The 27191-nt window shown below is 39.2% G+C and overlaps 1 protein-coding gene across 1 annotated transcript in view; it reads left to right on the top strand.

The window, feature by feature from the left end:
• The window catches only part of MYO3A (myosin IIIA), a 177660-nt gene that overhangs the window by 140631 nt on the left and 9838 nt on the right, over positions 1-27191 (top strand). The window contains exons 25-31 of the mRNA XM_055428556.2: positions 2603-2808; positions 6355-6466; positions 9376-9538; positions 11100-11223; positions 12409-13327; positions 16133-16277; positions 24316-24422. Of these exons, the coding sequence (XP_055284531.2) occupies positions 2603-2808; positions 6355-6466; positions 9376-9538; positions 11100-11223; positions 12409-13327; positions 16133-16277; positions 24316-24422 (1776 nt within the window). The remainder of the gene's footprint in view (positions 1-2602; positions 2809-6354; positions 6467-9375; positions 9539-11099; positions 11224-12408; positions 13328-16132; positions 16278-24315; positions 24423-27191) is intronic.

The following is a 27191-nucleotide window of genomic DNA, read 5'->3' as shown; positions in this document are numbered from 1 at the left end:
TATGCTGAATATCTCATTTGCTTCAGGTACATCCACCTTAGAGCAGGCTCCAGCACAGCTGAATGAGAGTATTTACAGCCAGATTATTTCTTTTGCTTTAAGTGAGTTATGCAAGACCATTATCATACCACTGTTGTTGACATCAAACACTGTGTGTATGTTAACCCATTCATTCATAAAGTTGTTTTATACCTCAGGCTGCAGTGAAAATGGATATATTCCATATAGTATATAATATATTTTAAGTATATAACATATGTATGTGTTCCATACAGTATGTGACATATTTTCAGTTATTTTTCATTCTGCAGAGGATGAATATAATGTAGCGCTCTGCCTTGGTCCCTAAGAAACTCCGATGCCAAAGTTTCAGGGAGCTCTTGCTCAGAATGCCAGCAGACATGTCCATCACACTTCTATCTCTAGTGCCTGAAAAATGTGGGACTAAAGTGGTCATGACTCACGTTAGAGAGTGAGTCACTTTCATTACTCACTCTCATTACAGAGAAATGTAAAGAAAAGGCCCCCATAGTGTCAGAGCCCTGCTGTTTGAAGAAGCTCACAGTTGGGTCTCAGTGCCCATGAGGAAGCCTTGCAAATCCAGTGCTTTGTCAGTTGCCCAGTTCTAGGATTTAGTTTGCACTGGCTTCATCACCCAGGCTTGAAATGTCCATCAGTAAAGGAGATTCAGCTAGCATCAGCTATCTCTGTCCATATATTCAGCAGTTGTGATCCTGGTCTTTGACATACTGGAGTTGACTTTAAAAATATTCACAGCCTAAATGTTGAGAGTTATGCTTTATTCAGCGGGAATTTTTAGGACTTCAAGCCTGAGAGACAGCATCTCTAGTAACCCTGAGAGAACTGCTCTGAAGAGATGAGGAGAGAGCCAGGGTATATAGAAGTTTACCAACAAAGGGCAGGTAGTCCGAACATCAAAAGATTATTGTTGAATAAAGAAAACCGGATATCTGAAGTTGAGGAATTTAGTGCTTTTCTGTGTATAGGAAGATACAAGAGTCTGGGTTCACTGAAATTATTCCTTTGATATGCACTTCACCTATCTGGGGCCAATATTCTGTGTATTCACATCTTGAATTTTCTCATGACTCACTGTAGGGAGTGGCTGCAGTTGGATGGCTGCTAGATGGCCAGTGTTCTTTCCTTCCTGAGTTCCCTAGAGCTCACCAGCTCACCATCAGTGGTGGCTGCAATTGCTAATGACTGTGACATCCTTCGGTTACTGGTATGGCAGGAAATATTCCATTTCTCACTAGTTTTCTGAGATTCCACTTTTAGCTGAACCATGATTATGCTACTGTGTTGCTGGCTATCCAGCAATTGGCTGCTGTTTTAATAAGGTATTGCTGCAGAAGACAGTTTTCGTATCTGTCTGATTTAAATATTTCTAAAATAAGAAAATCATCAAACCAGAGCATATTAGAGTACCTAAGTACCTAATGGATTTGCTTGTTTTTATAACTGTGTCTTCCCTGGGGAAGGGCATGGCAACCGACTTCAGTATTCTTGCCTGGAGAATCCTTTGGACAGAGGAGCCTGGTGGGCTACAGTCCGTGGAGTCTCAAAGAGTGGCTGAAGTGACTTAGCACACACACACATAACTGTGTCTTATATATTAAAGTGCATTAACTTCTCAGTCCTTGTTTTAACCTAGGAGATGATAACTGACAAAGACTTTGTACTTTCTTAGGAAAAAAAAAAGAGCTAGACAAGGAAATTAATAGTATAAGGAGGAAACCAAATTGTGTGCCTAAATATTGTAATTTGTCAAGTTCCCATGAGAGGATATAATTACTTCCAAACAAACTATATCAAAAATAATATTCAGGGCCTTTCCAGTCGTCCAGTATTCTGGCCTGGAGAATTCCATGGACTGTATAGCCCACGGGGTCGCAAAGAGTCGGACACGATTGAGTGACTTTCACTTCACTTCCAGTCCCAAGCACCAACCTTGAAATTAATATGTAACATTTTCATGTTAATTAAGCCTATTAATAAAAGTTGTGGTAAGAGAAAACACTCCAGTACTCTTGCCTAGAAAATCCCATGGACGGAGGAGCCTGGTAGGCTGCAGTCCATGGGGTCACTACGAGTCAGACATGACCGAGTGACTTCACTTTCACTTTTCACTTTCACACATTGGAGAAGGAAATGGCAACCCACTCCAGTGTTCTTGCCTGGAGAATCCCAGGGATGGGGCAGCCTGGTGGGCTGCCGTCTATGGGGTCACACAGAGTCGGACACGACTGAAGTGACTTAGCAGCAGCAGCAGCAAGAGAAAACAATATTATCTATTAATGAAAGTTGCCTCAAGAATTTATAGGAAACCTTTTAATACATACATTCCTAGCTATTGCTTCTACATTTTTAATAGTAAATATCATAAATATAGTATATTTTTAAAAATATAATATAAATACAATTTTTATTAATGCATATGTTAATTATATGCATTAATTAAAGTATATATTACTGTATAACACTGTTTTCAGATTTTATTCTTATAATTAAAAGAAAGATGTGCAGGCTGCTAAGTGTTTATATGCTGTGCTGGAGATTTTATTTTTGTTGCATATTACAGTATTCTCTGATGGATTTGTTATCTAAAATGGTGGTCGGCCAACCTCACTTCATCCGCTGCTTCAAACCAAACAATGAACGTCAGGCAAGAAAATATGACAAAGAAAAGGTTGTGCTCCAGCTTCGCTACACAGGCATTCTGGAAACAGCGAGAATCCGAAGACTGGGATATTCACATCGGATACTTTTTGCCAACTTTATAAAACGGTGTGTGAACTTCTTTTTAAGTTTCCTTGGACATTTTATATAAAAATTCTTGAGAAGAATGATAGGAAACAGAAAGAAAATGACTCAGATGTTCTAGAAAGAAGGCATAAAAATGATTATGCATCAAAAGAGAAGGTAACTCTTAACAGGGGCTGGAATTGTCTGTTGTCAGCTGGGAAACCCAGGTAACATAGGGAAATTCTCCATTCTGTACATGAAAGCAGGTAACCCACATGTTCTTGAGTTTCAAATTGCAAATTAAAATTTGACCTTATCATCACACTTTTCATTTTTCTAAAGAGTTCATCTTTAACTTGCTCAACTATCAATATAAATAACATTAATATAATCTTAAGAGAAGTACCCTTAAACTTCAGTGACTATTTTTATACACAAGGCATTGTGCTAAATACTGTGGAAGACAGTGAATTTTTTTTTCTTTATTGTATTGTAAGCACAATAACCAACTTTTAGTACATTAGAAATCAAAAGGAAGTTGTGATTATCTGTACTTTTTTTAAGATTCAGTAGACCTTAAATGTGGCTTATAGATTTTTTAACATGAAGTTCAACAGCTAAAAAAGCAATTATGTACTTGGAATATACTGGAATTAACCTAATTTAGATTAATAATTTCAAAATAAAGTCCATTTTTTTCTTTTTTGTATGGTACCTCTTTCACAAGGTTATTTGTGATGTTAAATGAGACAGCATATTTATTTGCTTTTTGGCTATGTCCCATGGAGTATCTTAGTTCCCCGACTGGAGATTGAACCCATGCCTCCTGTAGTGTAAGCATGGAGTCCTAACCACTGGACTGCCAAGGAATCCCCTTTTTTCTATTTCTCTACCTGTATCTAGTCTCGTGGCCCAGACAGTAAAGAATCTGCCTGCAATGCAGGAGACCCAGGTTTGATCCCTATTTGGGAAGATCCCCTGGAAAAGGGAATGGCTATCCCCACTCCAGTATTCTTGCGTGGAGAATCCTGTGGACAGAGGAGTCTGGCAGGCTACAGTCCATGGGGTCGCAGAGTCAAACATGACTGAGCGACTAACACTTTCACTTTCACATCTAGTCTGGAAGGCAGTGAATTGTAACCCTTACTTGGTCCTCAAGAATGAACAATCCAGTTAGGTTTCTCAGAGCCATAGATGTGGAAAGTTAGTAAACAGTGCAGGCAGGGTAATAAATACCAAAATCCAAAGAGATGGTTTATGGTGTAAGAGTTTAGGAAAGTGAAGGATGATCTCCGCAAAGGCTGATAAGAGCATATCAAGAAAAAGTGCTGCACTGGGATCTGGTGGGGGGCATGGTTTATGGAGAAGATAGGAAGGGGCCATCTCTGTGTACAGGTTGGTGCTCCGAATACCAGAGGGACGTGGGTGAGACTGGCTCAGCAGTGTGTGTTAGTGAAGTGACAAGAGTGATAGAGATGGGATCACATGGGAAAACTGATCGGGTTAATGTTATGAAGAGAGAGCCCTGAATGCTAAACTAAATCAGTAGTTTCAAAACTATCCATGGTTTTACAACAGGGACTATAGAAGAGCTGAACCTATTTTCTTGATGATTTTGTAGTTGATGTATTACTTATTTTGGAGATGGAAGTGGCAACCCACTCCAGTATTCTTGCCTGGAGAATCCTATGGACAGAGTAACCTGGTGGGCTACAGTTTGTGAAGTTGCAAAGAGTTGGATGTGACTGAGCAATTGAGCATTACTTATTTGGAAGGTCAGAAGTGAGAATAAGTTTTTAAATATGTTTCCAACCCCATGCTATTATAGAATAGCAAATTGCTACATGAAAAGTGAATAAGGGAAAAAACTAAATTTCTGGAGAACATGTGAATAGTTGTTCTGAATCTAGAAAGCTCCAGAAATAAAGGCTAATAAGCCTTTTCTCTGTCACAAATTTGAAAACTGTCATCCAAATTGGCATAGACTCTTAGGAAGGCAGGACAGTTTGCAAAGGCCCTGTGGATGTGTAAATAGGACTAAATAACCCTCCCTGTCCAGCCTTATCCTTTGACTAACCCTCCTTGTAAGATGTAAAATCATCAGACCCTTTGTCCATTCTGTTATGGATAAACTCTTCTATTGTGTGACAAAGAGATAATCCTAAAGGAAGACACACAACTTGAACTTACTTTGCACAAGACACTGGGTTTTTACTGTAGTTATTTCTAATGAGCCCTTATATTATACTAAAACGCTACTGAAGCTGGATCCATTTTTCCACCAGTCACTGATGCACAGCTGTTTGGCTGTCAGAGCCCTAACACAAATAGAATTTAGCGAAGGGAGAAGTACACATGCTTTAAAGTGAGAAAATCCAGACTTGAATCCCAATTCTGCCACTTATGCTAAACGTGTGACCTTGTTCAGCATTACTTAGTACCGTTCGAGCCTCAGTCTTCCCGTCTGCAGCTAAGGGTGATGATGTTAGTTAGCATCTACTGTATAGGTGGTTATGAGCGCTGAATGATGCAATATTTATGAAGGCTACAGATAGAACCAAGTGTGGACAATACATTTCAGCTATAACTATCTTCATTATTGTTTTTGCTTCGGTCCCAAACTCCCCAAATTACTTAATACCTCCTGTGCTGTGGTCTCAAATGCCACCATATAAACCTTGAAGTGAACCCATAAAAACAAAGTAGAGTCAGTATGTTGGCTTTAAATCAAGAGGCGCAACAAAGCACAAGCTGGTTGGATACAGTGAGTGAGGAATAGGGGAGAATCTAGGATGATGTGTAGATTCCTAGTTTTAGAGCCTTTTAAGAAGGGTGAAGAATCCGCCTGCAACGCGGGAGACCTGGGTTCAATCCCTGGGTTGGGAAGATCCCCTGGAGAAGGGAAGGCTAGCCACTCCAGTATTCTGGCCTGGAGAATTCCATGGACTGTATAGTCCATGGGGTTGCAAAGAGTCAGACACTACTGAGTGACTTTCACTTTTAAGAAGGGTTGACATCATTCGCAGAGATAGGCACTAGCAGAGGAAAGAAAAGGTGATGCATTTTGCTGAGTCTAAAGTGTCTGTGGGATAAGCAGGTGGGGGTGTCTTGCAGGCAGCCAGGAGTAATGTGTTTCCTGTTTATGAAAACAGAGCTGAGGATGTATGTGTAGGAATCGTCACATATAGGGAACAGTTAGAGCCATGCATGTAGATGACACACATGGAGAGAGCTTAAAAAGAAACGGAACTCAGAAAAATCTAACATTTATTGGCAAGTCCAAATATGAGGCCTGTTGAAGAGACCGAGAGGGAGAAGGAAAAATGGGAGGCCAAGGTGGGATGGGAATGCTGGGGACACAAGGAAAGAACACTTAGGATTAGCATGGAAAAAAGATGGCTAAGGCTTTATCACTAAAAGATCATATCTTGAAAAGGAATCCCTGAAGTGAAAAACACAAATTATACAAGTAGTCAGTCTGGAATTCAGTTTACTGAAGAATTGTTCTAAGAAGCCTGAAGGACCCACTAGGCTTCTGAGACTCTGAACTTTTATGAAATACTAACCGGCCCTCTCTCCCTTTCAAAGGTACCAGGTTCTCTGCTACAAGTGGTGCGAAGAGCCTCCATTGAGCCCTGACACGTGTGCCGCCATTTTGGAAAAAGCTGGTCTTGATAACTGGGCTCTTGGGAAAACCAAAGTAATGTTTTCATGTAATTCTCAAGGAAAAAAAGTAATACTTACAGTGGATGTATGGAAAATTACATATTGCAATGATAGAAAATATCATGGCTTTTTATGTTATAGACTCTCTAACTTGTAATAGGGAAAGAAAATTGATTAAATTCATAAAGGTTTCTTTCTTCAGCAGAATTAAATATTTTGCTCTCATACAGATTTCTTTTAATAAATTCAAGAAAAATATATCTTGAAGATTTATCCCTGTAAGGGTGGAACGTATGAGTCTAGAAAAAAATTTTTGTCTGTTTTATTACCACCAAATATAGTCAGAAAGCTGTTGAAAATCATAATGAATTCAGTAGGATCCTGTTTTTCCTTTTTTCCTAATTCTCAAATCTATTTCTGTTGTAAACTTGAAATTTATCTGGAGTGAAATATTATTACTAGACTCACTATAGGATTTGGATACTGGAATGTTTATGGATCAAATTTGAGAGCCTATGAGATCTTAGTTTATTTAATCCCTTAAAGAATGAAGTACAAAATCATAATCCATTTTGAATACGAAAGTAAGACAGATGGTTTCTTGGAAAAAGGATGCATTTGCTTCTCAGATATCCTCAGAGAGTTACAAACAAGGTGGAGATAAGAAGATAAACACGGTACCAGGTCCTGGGAGGACACTAAATGTATCATTGGGGAGGATGGAGGAAGAGCCAAGCTAAGGCAGATGTACTCAGATTGTCCACTCAAGAGTAACTGCTATCAGCCACACCATAGATGTGGACTGAAATTCCACATTTGCCAAGAAATTTGTATTAGCTTCAGGATGTTTGGGTCAGGATTTTCATAATGTTCAGATGAAAAGTTAGGCCTGTTAGTTATCTGTTTTATATATAGTAGTATCTATTTGTCAATCCCAGTCTCCTAATTTATCCCCCCACTCATTTCCTCCTTGATAACCATTAGTTTTCTACATCTGTGACTCTATTTCTGTTTTGTGAATAAATTCATTTGTACTATATTTTTTAGATTCCACATATAAGCAATATCATATGATATTTGTCTTTCTTGTGACTGATTCACTTTGCTGTACAGCAAGAACTAATACAACATTGTAAATCAGCTGTACTCCCATAAAAATTAATTTAAAAAAAGACAAGTTAGTCCTGTAAAAATTTAGGGAATTTTTAAGTGTTTCATCTTATACAAGTGTTCTCCATGTTCAGTGAAGTGAAAGTTGCTCAGTCATGTCCAACTCTTTGTGAACCCGTGGACTAAGCAGTCCCAGGAATTCTCCAGGCCAGCATACTGGAGTGGGTAGCCTTTCCCTTCTCCAGGGGATCTTCCCAACCCAGGGATCGAACCCAGGTCTCCCGCATTACGGGCAGATTCTTTACCAGCTGAGCCACAAGGGATGCCCATAAACACTGGAGTGGGTAGCCTATCCCTTCTCTTGTGGATCTTCCCGATACTGGACTCAAACAAGGGTCTCCCGCATTGCAGGTGGATTCTTTACCAACTGAGCTATCAGGGAAGCCCATATTCCGTCTTCAGTAGTCCATATTTACCTTAGTATTTAGTGAGGGGAATTTCTGAGCATTAAAAAGATATTTTTTAATCTGTATTTTTCTCACACCATTTTCTTTCAGATTCTCACAAATATGAATTTTTCTGGCTGAAATCTCATGATTTATGGTCTGAACCACATGCCTAACTTCAAATGGAGTTTTAACTTGTAAAAAGGCCTTTGCAATTCTAGTTTTTCATGATATTTAAGTAGCATTTTAAAGCTATTTGTATTTTTCCACTTCACCTTTTCCAACTCATTAGGATGGATTCAATATAAGAACATTTCTAATGTTGTGCAAAAAAAAAATGACCTTTTTAGATAGATTGAATTTTAAATGAATTGTAAACAGTAGAATGGACTAAATATATTAACGTCTAGAGTCTTGTAGAAATTAAAACTAAATTCAGTCAAGACCTGCAATGTTAGACTGTTGGCCCTTGGTGCCAAGCTTCAAAGTACGGGAGAGTTTTATAGTAAGGGTCACCAGGTCTCATGACTCAGCTCTTAAATTTGAATTTAAATGACTTTCTTAGTGGATCCGGTCAACTCCCTTTGATGTGATTTTCATTAATACATTCAACCATTAAAAGAAAAAATATACCTTCCTGTTTCCTGGGGGAGGCTGAAAACTCTTAGCTGAGAACAACTCCAAGTCTTCAGGCTCCCCTGTTGCTTCCATTCATTTTGATTTTAGAATCATCGAAAATCAGCCCTCTGGTCTTTATGGTGGCCACTGGGTTCAGGGAGAAAGTTGTTCATTCTCCATGGGGCCCTTTCTCTGCCTTATTCTTTCCACTTACAACTCTGTGAGCCCCTGAGGGCAATGCCCCTGGTATCCTTGCAGAAAGTGCCCCTGGTATCCTTCAGAAAAGTGTATAGCATAGGTCTCAATAAGCAATTGGTGAATGAACTCCTATAATTGTCCTCTCTCTTACAAATAGGTTTGTAAGAATTTTTCAGTTTGGGGAATTGTTTCCTTTCAAAACAGCATAAAAATTAGCTTTGCCCAGAGTATCTATTGCTAAAACTTTGATGAAAGAGTTTGATATCTTCCACTCATACTGGGCCATCCAACAAAACCTAGATACCTATTTCAAAGAAACAGTATGATTGTTAAACTATGTGACAGTGAAAGTGTTAGTCGTTCAGTCATGTCAGACTCTGCGACCTCAAAGAGGCACTGTCTTCAAACATAAAAATCTATAAGGTGATAGCAACATCCAGGCCAAAGAAGCAAAAGATAGTGATTTCCAAAGTAAAAAAAAATATTTTGAACATAACCTGGTCTTCTGAGTACCACACAACTGTTTCATACCTGCATGCCATAGTTTGATTTGCATTTTAATTCTTTTAAGGTGTTCCTTAAGTATTATCATGTGGAACAGTTAAATTTAATGCGAAAGGAAGCCATTGACAAGCTGATTTTGATTCAAGCCTGTGTCAGAGGATTCTTGGGTTCAAGAAGATACCAAAAAATACGGGAGAAAAGGAAAGAGAGCGCTATAATAATACAGTCAGGTAACCACTCAGAGCATCTCACTGTGTAATAAAATATGATGCTATGTTTAGATGTAGGCATGAAATCAGATCTTACTTCCAAACCTCCAGTCTTATGTAGGTTTTGTGTTTAATTTCAATTGATACTTTCTCTGTATTAAATCTGAATGATTGTTTCAGAGATTGACACTTTTAATATCCGAATAAATGTTTTATTTTAAACAGAATAATTTTTAAATTTGCTGTCACAATGAAACACAATTGACCTATTGTGAAAGATACTGAATTAATTGTACATTTCAAGAATCATATTATTATAACCCATTGGACAATATCATTTTCCCTATTTTATTCCAAAGGTTACACTTGGCATAATTTTAGACAAATTAATGAAATCTCATTTTGTTAAAGGGCATCCACTTCTTTCTATTAACCATAGAGAAAGAATATTTATAGTCATATTTCACAAGTTTTTATTAAACATATTAATAGAGTTTGGATTTCACTTTCTGTTTTTTCTGTAAGAAGCAAAATTTAGAATCCAGCATGGCTTGATACAGTATCATTTAAAGACTTTCGACTAAATATCCATACTAAGAAGTGTATTTTACTCTGTAACCCAATATACATACTATGCACAATGCACTCTGATAGTTTTCTATTCTGATTTATTCCATTTCATTTCTAGACGCTACATTTGGCCCAGTAAATCGATTTTATGACCCACCATTTATTTGCAGCCTACATTCTGAAGAACACTACCATGGTGGGCAGAGCAGCTAACATTCAGGAGATTCGAGGTCCACTTCTGTCAGTCTGTAAAAACTCATCAACTTTTAAGCCCTTTTGATGACTCACTGGGTCATCAAAAATGAAAACCCTGTAACTGAGATTTAATTCTTATTCCTCAATTCCAAACTTCATAAAACACTGAGAAAAGAGATTTTTCATAACTCACTTGAAAGTGAAACATGACCTAATATTCATAGTCCTTTATTCACCCAAGTTAGTAACAATTATGTGTTTTTCTGGCAAAATAATCATGTGTTTGATTATGGAATGCTGAATTGCCATGGGAAATGTTACCAAATATATGTTAATTTGTCCTGAGTTACTTTTCTAACAATTTTTTTTTAAACTTTAAATCTGAATTTTGAAATAATATCTGGCTCCAAAGATAATTGGCCAAAAGGTCCAAGCCATGTACTTAGATAATAGGGGTTTTCTCTCATGAATAGTTTGAACATGACAAAAATGAAAGGAACATAAACATCAGCCGATTTTAAACAAATGAGTGAATTCATTTTGTCTTTTTCATCAACTTAGGTCATCTCTATCATTTTAGTTTCATATTAATACTCCCCTTAACATGAAAGGTACTTTAATTATTCTCTTGCTAAACTTGTCATCTGGAACAGTCTTGTTAATGAGTCCCATATTTTTTACAAACCTATTCTATTTGTAGTCTTTAATTTTATTTTCCTCTTTGATATTGATGGTCAAAACTCATTTGTTTCTACCCATTGAAATAATATTTATTATGTATTATAATTAATATTACTCCGGGCTTCATATGTTTCAGCTGCAAGAGGCCATCTAGCCAGGAAACAAAGGAAGGAAATTGTTAACACACAAAGCACAGCAGTAAAAACCATTCAGGCTCAAGATCAGGAGTTTGACTACAAGAAAAACTTTGCAAATAAAAGGTAAAATAATATTCATTCTTATACTCTCTTGACATTATAGATTTTTCACACTGGAAAGTCATGAAATAAAGTCCACAGTCTTTCTCATACCCAACCGGGTTCCTAACAGTGAGGCATCAAATGTCAGTGGACACCCCGTGGCCACTTCTGTGTCCTTTATTCTATTTGAGAGTTTGTTGGCATTTCATTCCAATGACCACACTTTCCTTCTTAAGAAAGATCTTATTTTCAAATTAAGGGAATTCCAAGTATCCTTTGGAAAGGATATTAATAAAGGCACAGCTGTGAAATTTTGGCCAGCATATTACAAGATCATGAACTGTATCAGGAACACTGCTTTTCCTTTAATTTTGTAAGATATTTTCTGTGATCCGTAGACATGGAGGTTATCAAAGTACAGCATGCCAGCCTAATGAACATCCCCAATACTCGTCTCAAATCTAGATATAATTTCTACACTATATAGTTTACACACTTCTCACTGTAGGTACTTTGTTTGGAAAAGGACACATCTCTTTATTTTTAATTGGGATATAGTTGCTTTACAATGTTGTATTAGTTTCTTTTCTACAGTGAAGTGAGTCAGCTGTATGTATACGCATATCTCCTCCTTCTTGGACCTTCTTCATATCCCCTCCTTCATTCTACTCATCTAAGTCAGCATAGAGCACTGAACTGAGCTCTCTGTGCTATATAGCAAGTTCCCATTAGCTATTTATTTTACACATGGCAGTCCAAATACATCAGTTCCATTCTCTTCATTCCATCCCCCTTCACCCCATGTCCTGTCCATTCTCTATGTCTGCATCTCTATTCCTGCCTGCAAATAAATTCATCTATACCATGTTTCTAGGTTTCATGTGTATGTATTAATATGCAATATTGGTTTTTCTCCTTGAAGTAATTAAATTCCTAGAATTTTGATACCTCAGCAAGTGAAATTATTCTAGGTTATTTCTCACTCTTAAGTTGATGCTGGTTTTCTCTTTATCTGAGTAGCCAGCACGGTTGTCCCTAGAGAGGACAATTTGGGGAAACACTTGATTATTGTGACATGATAAGTTTTTAATTTTGAGTTTTTTTTGTCTCTTTTGCTTTTCTCCCAACATAACATGTGCTATTACTGAACAAGGTAATAAACTCTAGTTTAGTATCATGTATTCTGATGCAATATATTTTACACAGGGAATCTTTTGTGAAGAAACAGACAGAGAATTCAGTCTCTGCTAATGAAACCATCATTCCAGCTCCAAATATTAATAATAAAGGGAATACATCTGTAGTGAAGACTTGTACTTTCAAAGCTGAGGGGGAAGCCACGAATGCTATGGAAAGTAACAACAGAGGATATCAGACTCAGAAAAAAATGAACAACATGTATGAGGAAGAGGCTAAGCAAGAGCTATATCTGGTGCAGGATGCTTGGGCAGAAGCAAACACCAGTAACAAGTATATGAAAGACTTGGAAGAAAATAGTGAGATAAGGAAAATAGGAAAGGAGGACACAGTGGTCCAGAATTTTTATCAGAAGTACACAGAGGAAAGGAATTTCGAAGACTGGAAAGCCGCATGTCTAGAACAGAAGGCCCTATCAGAAAGGCCAAGTTACCCAGGACTTTGGTCAGCAGACAAGGAGACTCCAGGTCCTAACAAGTCTTCTTGCAAAAAGACATTAGAACCTTGTCTCAGCCAGAGGTCGGTTTGTCAAAATGAAAATAGCAAGGACAAAGAAAAGAAGACATCTGTGATCACCCAGAATGCACCTGTATGCAGCCGTCAGAGGAGCCATCTGAGCCACAGGGCAGTCCAGGAGGGGCAGGTGAAACCAGCCACGCAAGCCCAGGAAGAAGACAGAGCTGCGGTGTTCATTCAGAGCAAATACCGGGGCTATAAGAGGAGGCAGCAGTTACGGAAGGACAGGATGTCTTCTTTTAGAAATCAAAAGGTCATTGCAACACCGATAGAAGTAGCAAGAAATACTCACAATTTGCATTCCTACCGCACAAAACTTGAGGACTCCTGTAACATTGGGATGAAGAGTGATAAAGTCGCAAAAGCACTTTCAGAAAAAGAAGCGTGTGATTTGGCAATTTTTTCAAAACAGGTACGTAAATGAACAGATGTGTTTACTAGTACAGGTCTCTAGGAACTCCACAATAACTGAGTTAAACAAACAATTGGTAACTGTTTCATCTGTTTTTATGAGACTGCAAACCTTTTCAATAAAATGTTTCAGAGGCTGTGCTATTCAAATAGCCATATATTTTAAAGCAATTTTCTATGATAAAAACAGTATAAAATATGATAGAAGTCCAGTATAATAAGGAGACTAGTCACTGAGTGATACAGCCCACTAAAATGCTGGCATTTGACAATGCAAATTTCCACGTTTCTGAGATCTCCCATTATAGTGTTAAAAAAACATTTTCAAAATCTTCTAGAGTCTATACTTTCTCTACCCCATATTTTAAGAAGGCATAATTAATGCATCAGAATCAGGTGAGTACCATTACTGAACACATGTGCAATGAAGATGAACATCTGCATGTTCTAGCATAACAACAATGAGGAACCATAAAGAAAAATCACAAAGGAAAATTCCCTCTTGAAGAGTATCTCATGCTCTTTGTAGGTGTGTTTCAACTGTTTGTAAAAGGGGCAGTAGAACTTCTGAGTGTGCAGTAAGTCCCCCAGATACAAAGGAGTTCCATTCCAAGTGTATGTTCATAAGTCCAGTTTGTTCCTAAGTTCAGCAGAGTTAGCCTAAGTACCCAACTAATGCAGTCAGTTATATATATTGTAATGTCACAGGTTTACAATACTTTTCACACAAATAATATATAAAAACAAAAAATAAAAACATTTTTAATCTTTCAGTACAGTACTTGGAGAAGTAGAGTAGTACCATACAACAGTTGGCCTTCAGGGGCTGTCATCGAGTGAACAGGCAATAAATAAAGATACTGCAGTAGTGTCCTCTACACAGTGCCATGCAGTAAAGTACACAAAAGCATAGCTACTTGTAGAAGATACTCGCACCTGACAGTGTATGCCAGGCATGTGACCGTATGTGATTGGACATGTGAAAGCACGTTTGCATCTTTGAAAGTTCACAGCTTGAAGGTTTGTATGTAGGGCACTTACTGTACATGGAACTCTGATAAATTAGTGCTACAGATAGATCACGGGCTTCCCTGGTGGCTCAGAGGTTAAAAGCGCCTGCCTGCAATGTGGGGGACCTGGGTTCGATCCCTGGGTCAGGAAGATACCCTGGAGAAGGAAATGGCAACCCACTCCAGTATTCTTGCCTGGAGAACCCCATGGATGGAGGATCCTGGTGGACTACAGTCCATGGGGTGGTAAAGAGTCGGACACGACTGAGCAACTTCACTTCACTTCACTTCACAGATAGATCACAGGCACGGCCTTGTCCCTGTCCCCTTCAGGCTTTCTCTCTTTCTAGGTATTTGACCTTGAGAAGATCCCTTTAGGTGTCAGCACCCTTATATTCTCCTGTGTAAAGTGAAGGAGTTTCACTAGATGACCTCTAAAATGCGTATTGTAAATGAGTAGGTACTACCAGGGAAGTCAATAGTGTATGAAATCATAGAAGAAATAGCATAATGGGTTAGAAATATCATAATTAGTTATTACCTATTACTCCTGAGTCCCTAATCTCTATTTATTGTCTGATGGTGGCTGAGCCCACAAGAAACACAGTAACTGCCCATGGACACCCCCAGACTGCTATGGATGTGCCCTGAACATCTCCAGTCTCTAGCTATTCATAGACCAGTCATTGATAAATTCATCTTCTTCCTGTCCTTTTCTGTTTAAGCACATGGAAATAATGAGTTTAATATACATGCAGCCTTTCCTTTCCTTGTGATTAACATGCTCACTCTAAAGACCAAAGCAGAGATTAGGACCCTGACCTGCTCTGGAACTGAGACGTTCAGGAGATATATAGTAGCTGGGCATCTACCTAGAGCTGCCTAATAATACCATGGGAATGGACTCAGTGCTCATGCGAGCAGTGGTAGACAAGTAGGAGCCCCACTCAACCTAGCAGGTTGTGTTACCAGACAGGGTAGAGAGAGGGGCCCAAGATGGAACGAGGAAGAAAGTAGCTTTATCCTATGATATCCCTTATATGTGAAATCGAAAAATAAATGATGCAGATGAACTCACAAACCAGAAACAGACTCACAGACTTAGAGAGCGAACTCATGATTGCTGGGGGAAGGATGAGGGGAAGGGATAGTTAGGGAGTTTGGGATGGACATGTACACTCTGGTATATTTAAAATGGATAACCAACAAGGACATACTGTGCAGCACAGGGAACGCTGCTCGATGTTATATGGCAGCCTGGATGGGAGGGGAGTTTGAGGGAAAATGGATACATGTACATGTATGGCTGAGTCCCTTCGCTGTTCACCTGAAACGGTCACATTGTTAATCAGCTATACCCCAATACAAAATAAAGTTTTTAAAAAATTAAAAAATAAAGCCAAGTGAAGAAGCCTGGACAGGAAAGGAGGGAGTGAATGCAGTCTAAGTCAGCAGACGGGTTCCTCAGGGTAAAAGAAAAGCCAGGGCAGCAGAATGGTTAAGTAGGGAAGACAGAGCTCAGGGACTCCAGGAAGGAGTTACCAGTAGAGATTGCTTCTGGAGGGTGATGTGTTTGGCAGTTTGGATTGGAAAATGTGAGATGGTGCACAGAACAGGAAGTTTCATCAAGTGAGCTCTCTATCTGACCTGCTGCAGGGTCAGGGTAAGTCCCGGAGAAGAAGGACATGAGAAACCCACAGGGAGCTGATCAGAAATTGATCAGATCCCCAGAGTGTCTGTGGAGATGGCTGAAGTCCTTTCTTTGATTTAATTGGACACCTGACTTTCTTTTTTAGGTCTCAAAGCTATCTGAAGAATATTTCATTCTGCAGAAAAAACTGAATGAAATGATCTTGTCACAGCAACTGAAGCCTCTTTATTTTGGAGTCTATCCTCATAAGCCAATTACTAGACGAGTTTCTTCTCATCAGTGCATCTCAGGTAAAAATGGGTAGGGTTGGAACTTCCAGAAGGGACAGGCAAAGCCAGGTACTTGATTTGTTTGTTAGTTGCCTACCTTTATTCTGTGGAAGATTTGAAGTGACTGTGTTCTATCTTCGCAGGAACCTTCATTTCAGTTCATTTTTTTTATGTTGATATACACTTTTCCAGAATATTCCACATATCTCCTGCCTTTTCTGATTTTGTTCTTTTTCTTTTTGCCTCCTTTATATACACTTTAACTAGAATTTGGCTTAGGACACAAGAAGGAAATAGAAAGGGATGAAGTTGAGGATGGGAGGCAGAGAGCAAGGTACAATTTTGATAAGAGGGAACAAACAAGTGAAATATATCTATTTCTTCTGTTGAAATCTGTACATTAAGTAGAGGTATGAATCTAGAAGGTTCAGATTCATGGACCTAGATGCACTATTAAATTTTCTTCTTATCAACCTAAGTCACACTCTGCCCCCATTCACTAAACCAGTATATAATGTCCAAAGGAAAACTGAGGAACTAAGTATGAAGTTTAAAAATAAAACAGTCAACCAACTGCTTGTTTTATGTCTCTGTTTTGATAAAATTGTTATACATTGAATTTGATAGGACTTAACTGCGCCTGCATTTTTCTTGAGAGAAATATGGTACAGGATTTATATAACTGGAGAGTGGCCATTTGATCAGAGTCTATGCTGTTGTAGTCAGAAGTGTACAATGGCATCGCATTATTTCTTTGAATAATGTACAGAGTTGCTCCTTTTTCAGGGGGAGATGTTTTTCTTCTTAATTATGGTGTACCTGGCAATTTGTGTTGACCATTGTGAAGAGAAGAAGAAGATTAATTGTAGGAAAAATATACCCTGGTAACACAAAAGCATATTTTCTTTCTCTCTTTTCCCAAAGAGGTTATGACTGTCCAACAGGCTATATTTTTTTAATTGGTTGCAAGGTTAACAAAAAAGGACACTACCGTAATCCCCATGCTTCATTTACACAGTACCATCAGTAAATTCAGCTCTGCATCATGGCAGCCCCTTGCCATGCCTACATACAATAGATGGAATGAAAATACTTTTGTGTTGCTTCTGTTTATTTCTAAGTTTTTATGGCATCTAGATTCATGTAGTAGTCCTAATATTTTCAGGTGTTACGGTGAGATTTTGTATTTTTTAGGTATGCCTCGCAACCCACTCCAGTGTTCTTGCCTGGAGAATCCCAGGGACAGAGGAGCCTGGTGGGCTTCCGTCTATGGGGTCACACAGAGTCGGACACGACTGAAGTGACTTAGCAGCAGCAGCAGCAGCATTTTAAATGCTGGCCCCTAGAAATGATTTTGTAAACTATCCAAGATTATATCTTTACATGTATCTGTAAATATATTTACATTCATGTGAAGGCCAAGTAGCTCGAATAATGTTGGTTCATATATATTACAGGAATATTTTAATTAAGAGTAGAAAGTAAAGAGATCAGAAGTTATACTGCTTCACACCCAACATACTCCAGTGAGCACTTGTCTTCCTAAACTTATTTGCTACTATTCTACCTTCATTAGAAATAATACTGGGACTTCACTGGTGGTCCAGTGATTAAGACTTCGCTTTCCAATCCAGGGGGTGTTAGTTCGATCCCTGGTTGTGAAGCTAAGATCCCACATGCCTTGCAGCTGAAAAACCAAAACATAAAACAGAAGCAATATTGAAACAAATTCAAAAAGGACTTTAAAAATGGTCCACATAAAAAAAATCTTTAAAAAAGGAAATAATACTAATTCCCCCCAAATCTTTCATAACAACAACCTTCAGTATCCAAAAACAAATGATTTTGTTTACAACTTTACAATTCAGTGAGTATCATTTATGTTTATCATTTTAATTATATTAAATGCTAACATAAAAGATCAATTTGCCTAACATAGGTTTACACTGAATTATTGATTTTTGGTGAGTTAATGGATTTAATTTTGGCAAAACAGTTGACTTAGAAGCCTTAAATGGAGACAGCTAAATTTTTTGCACCCAAATTATGTCTTCTCATTCTATAATTTTTACCTGTTCTAAACTACAGAAAACACGGAGCTTCCATGAAAGCAGCAAGCAATGAACACTGTATTTCTCTCTAACTTCCTGTTAAATTTCATATTTAAAAATGCATGAACAAAAAGACTAAGCATGTCTGCAGCACTGAAAACAGTTTTTTTTTTTTACATATTTTGACACCTTATTACTTAGCTACACGAGATCAATTCAAAGGGAAATTCCATAGCATATTTGATAAAATAATATAGTCAACAAAGTAAATTCACATAGTTTATTTATAATTTCATACCAGATAGAGAAAATGCCTTCTTAAATATCCAGTATATTTTAAAAATTTTCTTATAACTAGACATAACTGAACTAGTACATAAACTCCCAAATATCAGAATTGAACCAAATTACATTTTCTGATAATGCTTAAATTTTTCTGATTTGAGGAGAATAAATAAAAATCTTACCTTATACAGAATACCCCAATATTAACCAGACATATTAACGATTTAAATGTGAGAAATAAATTAAGAGAAACCAAATAATATGAACTGACTATTTCACAATCTCTGCTTAGGAACCAACAAAGCATGAGAAGAAGTAATAAAAGGAATTACAGAGAAAAATAGTGGTTGATTTAGACTGAGCAAATGTTAAAACCTTCTAGAGATTAGAAAGTATCATTTCAAGTTAAAGAGCTACAGACAATCTGGATAAAATATTTAGAACAAATGGAAAAATGGTTGCCATATATAATGTAAAATGACCTCATAAATTGTAAGAAAAACACTAGCTCAATGGAAAAATGGGCACAAGACATTGATTTATTTATAGAAGAACAAATGCAAATGGAAAGCAAGCATATATAGAATCATTCTAGAAATTAAAAATATAAATTAAAGCAAGTTATTGTGTTTTACTCATCACGATGGCAGAGATGAAAAAATATATGAAAGTGATGAGAATAGGCTAGTTTAATTATCCTCAAACACTAATGGTAAGTCTAAAAACTCAACATTTCAGAAAGCGATTTAGCAATACGTAAAGAAAAGCTTTGAAATAGTTTCTATCATTCTCCCAGTAAACCCACTTATAAGAATGTAGCCTAAGGAGCTAATCAGAGCTGAAGGAGAAAAATTATGTACATGGCCAAAAATAAAATTAGGCAATAAGAAAATGATTAATAAGTAATGACACATTCATATATGGAATATAAACAGCCCTTAAAAATCATTTTTCAAAGAACCTTGGCAAACTGCTAGCTAATCTAGCTACGGGATACAAGACTGCAGAATTGGAATGAGAATCCTGTAAATAAGTCACTTAATCTTCCCCCGTGTCAATGGTTCACTAACAAGAGCATCCAATACAGAGCTATAGGGCAGGGGTCCCCAGCTTCCAGAATCTAATGTTTGATGATCTGAGGTGGAGCTGATGTAATAATAATAATAGAAGTAAAGTGCACAATAAATGTAATGTACTTGAATCATCCTGAAACCATTCATCTCTGCCCACCATCCATGGAAAAATCGTCTTCCATGAAACTGGTCCCTGCTTCCCAAAAGTTTGGGGACCCCTGCAAGATGCCAGGAGACTGGTGGAAGGGGGACCAAGTGTTTGCTCCCCAGTAGGGTGGATGCCCTCCATCCCTCCCTACCTTGGACCTTCAGAGTCCATTCTGTATAAAATGAAGAATCTGAGTAACGTTCTTGCAGCCTGCACAAGGCTTCCCCTCCAGGTGGGAGAACACTAGAATGCCATCTCCGATGGGTCATCTTTGCTGCCAGACTGTCTTGTTTTACCAAAAGCTTGCTTGCCATCTCCTAAGGTCATGCCTGTGACCAGACATGCCCTCAGAAGGAATAATGGGGTCGCAAAGAGTCGGACACGACTGAAGGACTGAACTGAACTGAATTCTGTGTTTTTTTTAAAAGACCAATTGGAGAAAATGACTAACAGTCAATAAATTATTTTCTAAAACTTGGCTCTTAGGAAAAAAAATTAATGTAGTTTTTCACCTCCGGCTATATACTCAGATATTTTTTCTGGTAGACTAAGACCTATATGATCTTGAAAAAAAACAACAAGAGGTTATTGGGGGTCTTTTAAATGCCACCCCTGACTTTTCTGTATTCTTCAGCCAGGTAAGCATGTATTTTTGTTGTGTGACTATCTTGTTAGTCCCATGGATGGTCATACACAGGATGCGTGCTCACAGCTCGGTGTGAGACTCAGCACAGGCGGCACTCTTCAGCCACCATCAGCATCATTGTGTGCGTTCCCCCTGTGTTTCTGGTGGGGTGTGCTCCTGTATGTATGCAATGTATGCAGGATGGCTGGGAGTGAGGGATAACCTAACTCCATGGACAAGAACAAAACTAACGAGCCTCTGAGGATTCTAATCCATGACTTTTGCCCAACAGAGGAGATGGGAGTAAATGACAGATAGGCAGTGAACACTTCCAAGAGACAGATGGTGGTCCAGAGAGGACGTCTGTGGGTCTCACCACACAAGCAAAGCTGCTTCATTCTCCTCTGTTCCTCCTGTGACCTTAGTTTAGAAGAGAATGTGAGGGACAGGCTGGGAGCAGCCTCTTCCCCAAACCTAAAACTGTAACTGAAAAGCTAAATGCTCACTTTTCAAAGTCCTGATACAGAGTTCTCAAATCTGAGGGGACAGAGAGCTCAAAGCCCATGAGCTGTAGGAGGACAGATCAGACTTGGCTCTAGGGCATCGGTGGTCAGCTGATGGAAAAAAAAGAGCCAAAGGTGGACATCTCTGGCAGTCCAGTGGTTAAGGCTTTGCCTGCCCATGGAGGGGTTGGCAAATTCAATCCCTGGTCGGGGAGTTAAGATCTCATATGCTTTGTGGGCAAAATACCAAAACATAAAGCAGGAGCAATATTGTAACAAATTCAGAAGACTTTTTAAAGGGTCCACATTAAAGGGGAAAAAAAAGGAAAAAGAAAAGGAAGAGCCAAAGTAGTTGTTGAGCAGGTTCAAATGGGGGTGGGGCTGGCAGCTGCCTTTTGAGGAGGTCACAGGGACCCTGGAGACAGATCTACTGAACACTAAGGCACACCTGAAGTGTTCTGGATACTTTGAGCAGAGGCACCTGCCCTTCTAATGCATCACCTCAGGAAAACTCCAAAAGAAGAAGGAAAACAAGTGGTCGGATCTAGAACGAGCATGAAAAGTGAAAATATCTCTGGGAACTCAGAGCATGAGGCAGCGCAAGGCAGAAAGGAGCACAGAGGGACTGAATCATCCACACAAGCTCGGAATCTGCACCCAGTTCTCTCCAAGCACACCTAGCCTGGCTGAAGGGCAGACAAGGTGAAAGGCAGAGAAAGCAGCTTCCTGAAGGCAGGTTGCAACCCAGACTTATGGTGAATCCTGCCTTTAACACATAGCCATGAGCATTCCTCCCTTCTAAGATTTCCTCTGGGTCCTTATATTGCTTGAAGTTCACAGACTGTCCATTTGTGAATAGAAATTTACCAAAACTGAAAGACAGATTTCTTAAGGAAATAACAGTAAGATGAATGCATTTCTGTGCTACTAATATCTGATTTAGACATGTGATACTTTGGCACATTATATTCTGCATGTTTACTTAAGTAAAATAGTATAATTATCATGAAATGAGAATAATGCTGAAATTTAATTTTCTAGAGCAAATATTGGCAATGAGTTTTAAGTCTGTCTTCTGCCTTCTGAATGCAAAATCTTGAGATCGGTCCTTTCATTATTTTTTAAATGTGCATTCCTGATAGACTCAAACACTTAATGAAATTATTAGCAGAACTACAATATAAATAAGTGTTTTACCTTCTGGCTATTTAGTATAGCAACAACCTTTAAGAGCTAATATGTATCATGCACGTCACACAAAATGGTCACAAACCTAATTGTTCTACTGCCAACGTTGATGTGTTGCTGGTAATTCGTGATTATAAATGTTTATGTCACTTTTATAATTAAGGAGTTAGGATGATGTTGGCAGGCAATGTTTGTACGCCCCCAAAGGAACAAAAATTTAGAAGGCAAAATAAACTTGTGCCTTTCTGAAATATTTGTATGCTGATAACCTCACGGGCAATTTGTTCTTCAAGAATACGAAATATTCTGGGTCGGTTTGATCTGAACGATCAGACTCTATTGAGTACATTCCTCAATAATTTTCACCTACTGGCTGCCCACATTATATGGTCGTAGCTGAAGGGAAGACACCTCTTCGGATTATTCAGCCCAAGCTTCACATTATCTTGGTGAATAAAAAAGTTAATTCTGCAAGATAAAAGAATTAATCAGAAATTCTGAAAATTCAACACCTTTTGAGATGATATATGTAATATGCACATTCCCTCATGCATGTTTATAATTTTATGTAAATGTGACCATCCCATACATTCCAGGATTCTTTTGAATTCATTACTTTTAAAATTTTCTCTCTGGTGTCTATAAATGTGATCTCATGTACCAAGATCTCATTTTCTTTTGTTTTATTCCAAAAATAACAGTAATGAATGATTGTCTTGCTTTTCTCTGGTCCACGTTGTTCCATGCCTTACACCACGATGATATACTCCCAACTAGCTGATCTTTGTCATCCAGCAATTTGCCATACATTTAAAACTGAATGAGGTGGATAACATTAGGATGTGAATGCTCTAGTGATAAGTTTGTTCACACAGTGGGCTGGGGCTGGGACTAGGAAGTTAGCCATCTGTGAGTCTCCATCCTGGTTAAAGTTGTCTTATGCTGGCAGTCATGGCTGCTTACACATATAAGTATGAAATATTCTTTGATTTGACTTGATTTGATTAGAAAGATTTGGAACAATTCGGTTTCTCTGTGTATTTCTACCTCTGAGGATTAGGAATTATTGTTGCCCCATTATTATATGCAGTAATGATCTAGTGATGCCCTTAAAGTCCCACTAGAAAATGTGTGCTTAGATATCTGTTGAATATAGGCCATTCCCCACTAAGCAGCTGCACCCCACTCCTTGCCCAACTTTGAAATATTTTTCGTGCAGACATTCCTGCACAGATGCGCTCAGGGATGGGGATCAAGAATCATGAAATATAGAAATTCTTTGTAAGAGGCCTATTGTTAGTCACTCAGTCCTGTCCAACTCTTTGCGACCCCATGGACTGTAGCCCGCCAGGCTCCTCTGTCCATGGGATTCTTCAGGCAAGAATACTGGAGTGGGTAGCCATTCTCTTCTGTAGGGTATCTTCCTGACCCAGGGATCAAACCCAGGTCTTCCACATTACAGGCAGATTCTTTACCGTCTGAGCCACCAGGGAAGCCCCAGGAGGCCTATTAGCTCTGTGCATAAAAAACGATTTGTAAGGAGCACTGACTGCCCCGTGTGAAGACCATCAGGAGCTCTGATGATGTTGCTACAGATTTGAGAACTTGGCTCTGTAAAAGAGCAAGGGAAGGAGGACAAACTTAATTCTTTCTTTGCCAGCATTTTTAAAGTCCAATCTAATAGTCTGAGATTGTAAATATTGGTGAAAGACTAGATTAGACTTTTAGAAAAAGAGGCCTGCCTGCAGACTAGCAGTCCCTTGGTTTGGGTCATAATATGAGGTAGTGCTTTAGAGTGAGGATCATGCAATGTGTGGATGGATGGATGGATAGGTGGGTCACTGTATAAGGCCAGCAACAGGGGATTCTGTGAGCGTTATCCTCCTTTTCTAAGATTTTATGGCAGTTTTTCTCCATGCCCGCCCCACTCATCCTCTGAGCTGCTATTCCATGTTACCAAACTGTGCCATTCTTTTCTTCCTTCTCAAAGTCCTAGACCCTCAGACAATTGGAAGGAAGCATGTGGTGAGGATTATGACAAGGGTTGGTGGGAGCAACAAAGGAATCTCTTCTTCAGTTTTAGCCCCAGTTGTATGTATATAATTTGTTCTTTAACCCTAAAGGAAAGCATTGCTTAATAATACCTTTCGTAATGGAGTCCTTATTTATGATCACCTTTCTTGTAGGTATCTCAAAAGGAGAGGAGCCAAAAATATTGAGACCCCCAAGGCGGGCCCGCAAACCCAAAACACTAAATAATTCTGAAGACTCCACATACTATTCTCTGCTTCATGTAAGTGTGTGTGTTAGGTGCTTAGTCGTTCATGTCCATCTCTTTGTGACCTCAGGGACTGTAGCCTGCCAGGCTTCTTTGTCCTTGGAATTCTCCAGGCAAGAAAACTGAAGTGGGTAGCCATTCCCTTCTCCAGCGTATCTTCCCCACCCAGGGATTGAACCTGCGTCCCCTGCATTACAGGCAGATTCTTTACCTTCTGAGCCACCACTGGCTCAATCTTATTATCAAATGGGAGCTGTAGTGTCTCCTCTAATGGCCAGTAAGGAAACTGACCACACAGTCCTGTCAAGGGAGGGCTCTTTGAAGGAGACACTCGTTGGTTTCTCCTTCCTGGCCCCTTCCCTGGTTGGCGACCTGGACACTTGCCTGTCCTCGCCTCTCTTCCTCAGGGTCCACCCCTCCCCCACAGGCCTCTGGCCTCCCAGGAGTTTTCTCTGCTAGTCCTTGAATCTGATATGCAAATATCAACTCAGATAGAAAAGAGCATCACAGCAGGAGCTCTCCAGAGAGGGACCTTAGTGTGAAAGGGTGAGTCTCCAAGGAAGGGAGGGAGAGAAGGAGATACTTATCGAGGACCTTTTAAATTCTAGGTCCAGAGTGACATGTGTTCACGAGCACTGTGAGATCGAATTCTAGAAAGAGCCTGGAAGGTGGCATCCCCATCTCCTGCATCAGGATTCTGAGATGTGGATGAGGCACTTCTGAGCCCTGAGGGCCGTTCACTATACTCAGGTCTTCTGATTCCACATCTGTTGAGTCATAGTGAACAGCCTGGGAGCTCTTGGCATCACCCCCGCCGGCCTGTCCTTCCTCTCAGGTTCCTGTTCTTCCGTTAATCCACCATCATCCACTTGGTTACCTACACCAGGTAACTGGGAGGCAGCCTGAGTCTTGCCTGCTGTCTCAAACCCAACATCAGATCAGTCACTCGAAAGCATGTCTTCTCCCCACAAAGGCTGGCTCTGATTCATCTTCCTCCTCTGGCTACCTTGGCAACTACTTTATTCCAGACTATCTCATTCCTCACCTGGATAGTTCAGACCCCACCTAATTGCCTCTAATCTCAGCCTCGCCCTGCATAGTGCCTTTAATAGCTTGGCCACTCCTGCCTCAAATCCAGATGCCTTCCTTGTTGGACCAGGGACAACTCTTCCTTCCAGCCCCACTGACCAGAGTTACTTACTGGCATCTCTGCTGGTGCACAGCCTCCCATGCCCCTGAGTCTTTTGCTCCTGCTGGTCCTTCTATTTGGAGTACTTATTCCCTTCCTCCTGCATGGTTGAGACAGCAACAATTCTCCATGTCCCAAAGAACCTAGCAAAGGTTTCCCATGAGCTGGAATTGTCTCCTATCTGCCCGGCATCAAATGAAGCTTGACTTCCAGATCAGCCTCTCCTAGTCCTCTTCCTTCTCTCTGGTGGTTTCTCTCCAGTTTCTTTGGAAGGGTCCTGTTCCCCTTGGTGTTGCCTAGGATTTAATCTTAGATTCTCTTCTCATCCCATTACCTTCAGACACTCATCAGCTGCCGTGACCTCAGTTTCTACCAATTTCTGAATCCTGGTCTCTGGCTCAGACCTCCCCCTCTCTCCAAATTCAAATACCAAAATACCTAGTGTTCATTTTACATATTCTATGTGATGGACAAAGGCACCCATACGTGTATATGTGTGTGTGTGTGTGCATATGTACACCTACATACTATGGATACACATATACACACACAGAGACCTATATACTGTAGGTATACACACACACCCACACGCATATGCAGGCAGAGTTTTATTGAGATGTAAGTCACATGCCATACAATTCACCCATCTAAACTATACAATTAAATGTTTTTCAGTGTAAATACAGAGTTGTACAACCATCACCACAATTTTACTTTATTTTTTCATTTATTTTCAAAATACAACTTTTAATTGAAATATACTTGATTTACAATGTTGTAAATCAGTATATATATTAAATATATATAGCTGACTCACAAGTGAGTCCCAACTCCCAAGAAGATTACTTTGTCATCATACTGTTATTTTTTAAATTAATATAAAGTGTTTTCATACATCTTAAATTATCGGTGACTGGAATCTGTTTTATAGCCCTGACTCTTGAAATCTGTGGCTGCAGTGAAACATAAAACAGAGAACACTAGTATATTATTATACATAAAAACACACCATGGGCTCATATTTATCTGGCCCTCACCTGGATTTGGGGAGGTTACACATTAAGTGAAATTTAAGCTGTGATGGAGCCCCATCCCCATTAAACATTAAAACACATTCTGTACTTTTAAATGGTTTTCATGAACATCATTCTCAAGTATGCTGCATATTTTAAGCCTTCTCTTCATGACCCAGGCCACTGTAGTCAGCAAAAATGTTTGTACTTTATTCACATCTGTGCTTATCAGAGAAGCTTCCTGACAGTGGTATCTAAAGCCGCACCTGCTTCTGTGTTTGCCTGGCCCAGCTTCATATTTCTCCATATCAGGTATAAATATGTGTCTCCGTGTTTCCTGTCTGACTCTCCCCTGTGAACTAGAAGTTTGAGGAAGACAGACTTTGCTCCTTCTTATAGCCCCACTGTTGCTCATCATGAGCCTATTTGCTAAAAAAACACAGGACATATTTAGACAAGATTCTCGGTGCTGCCAGACTGTGGACATGACAGCCCTCGTGCTTGCCTGACATGAGCAGCTGTGCTGACAGGTGTCTCACCTATTGATACAGCTTTTGTTTCTCCTTGGATGTCACCATTGAC

This window comes from Moschus berezovskii, chromosome 15, assembly GCF_049115385.1.
Source record: "Moschus berezovskii isolate FMDL1 chromosome 15, NW_MosBer_1.0, whole genome shotgun sequence".
Lineage (NCBI taxonomy): Eukaryota > Metazoa > Chordata > Mammalia > Artiodactyla > Moschidae > Moschus > Moschus berezovskii.
This window is presented reverse-complemented; position numbering and strand designations above follow the sequence as displayed.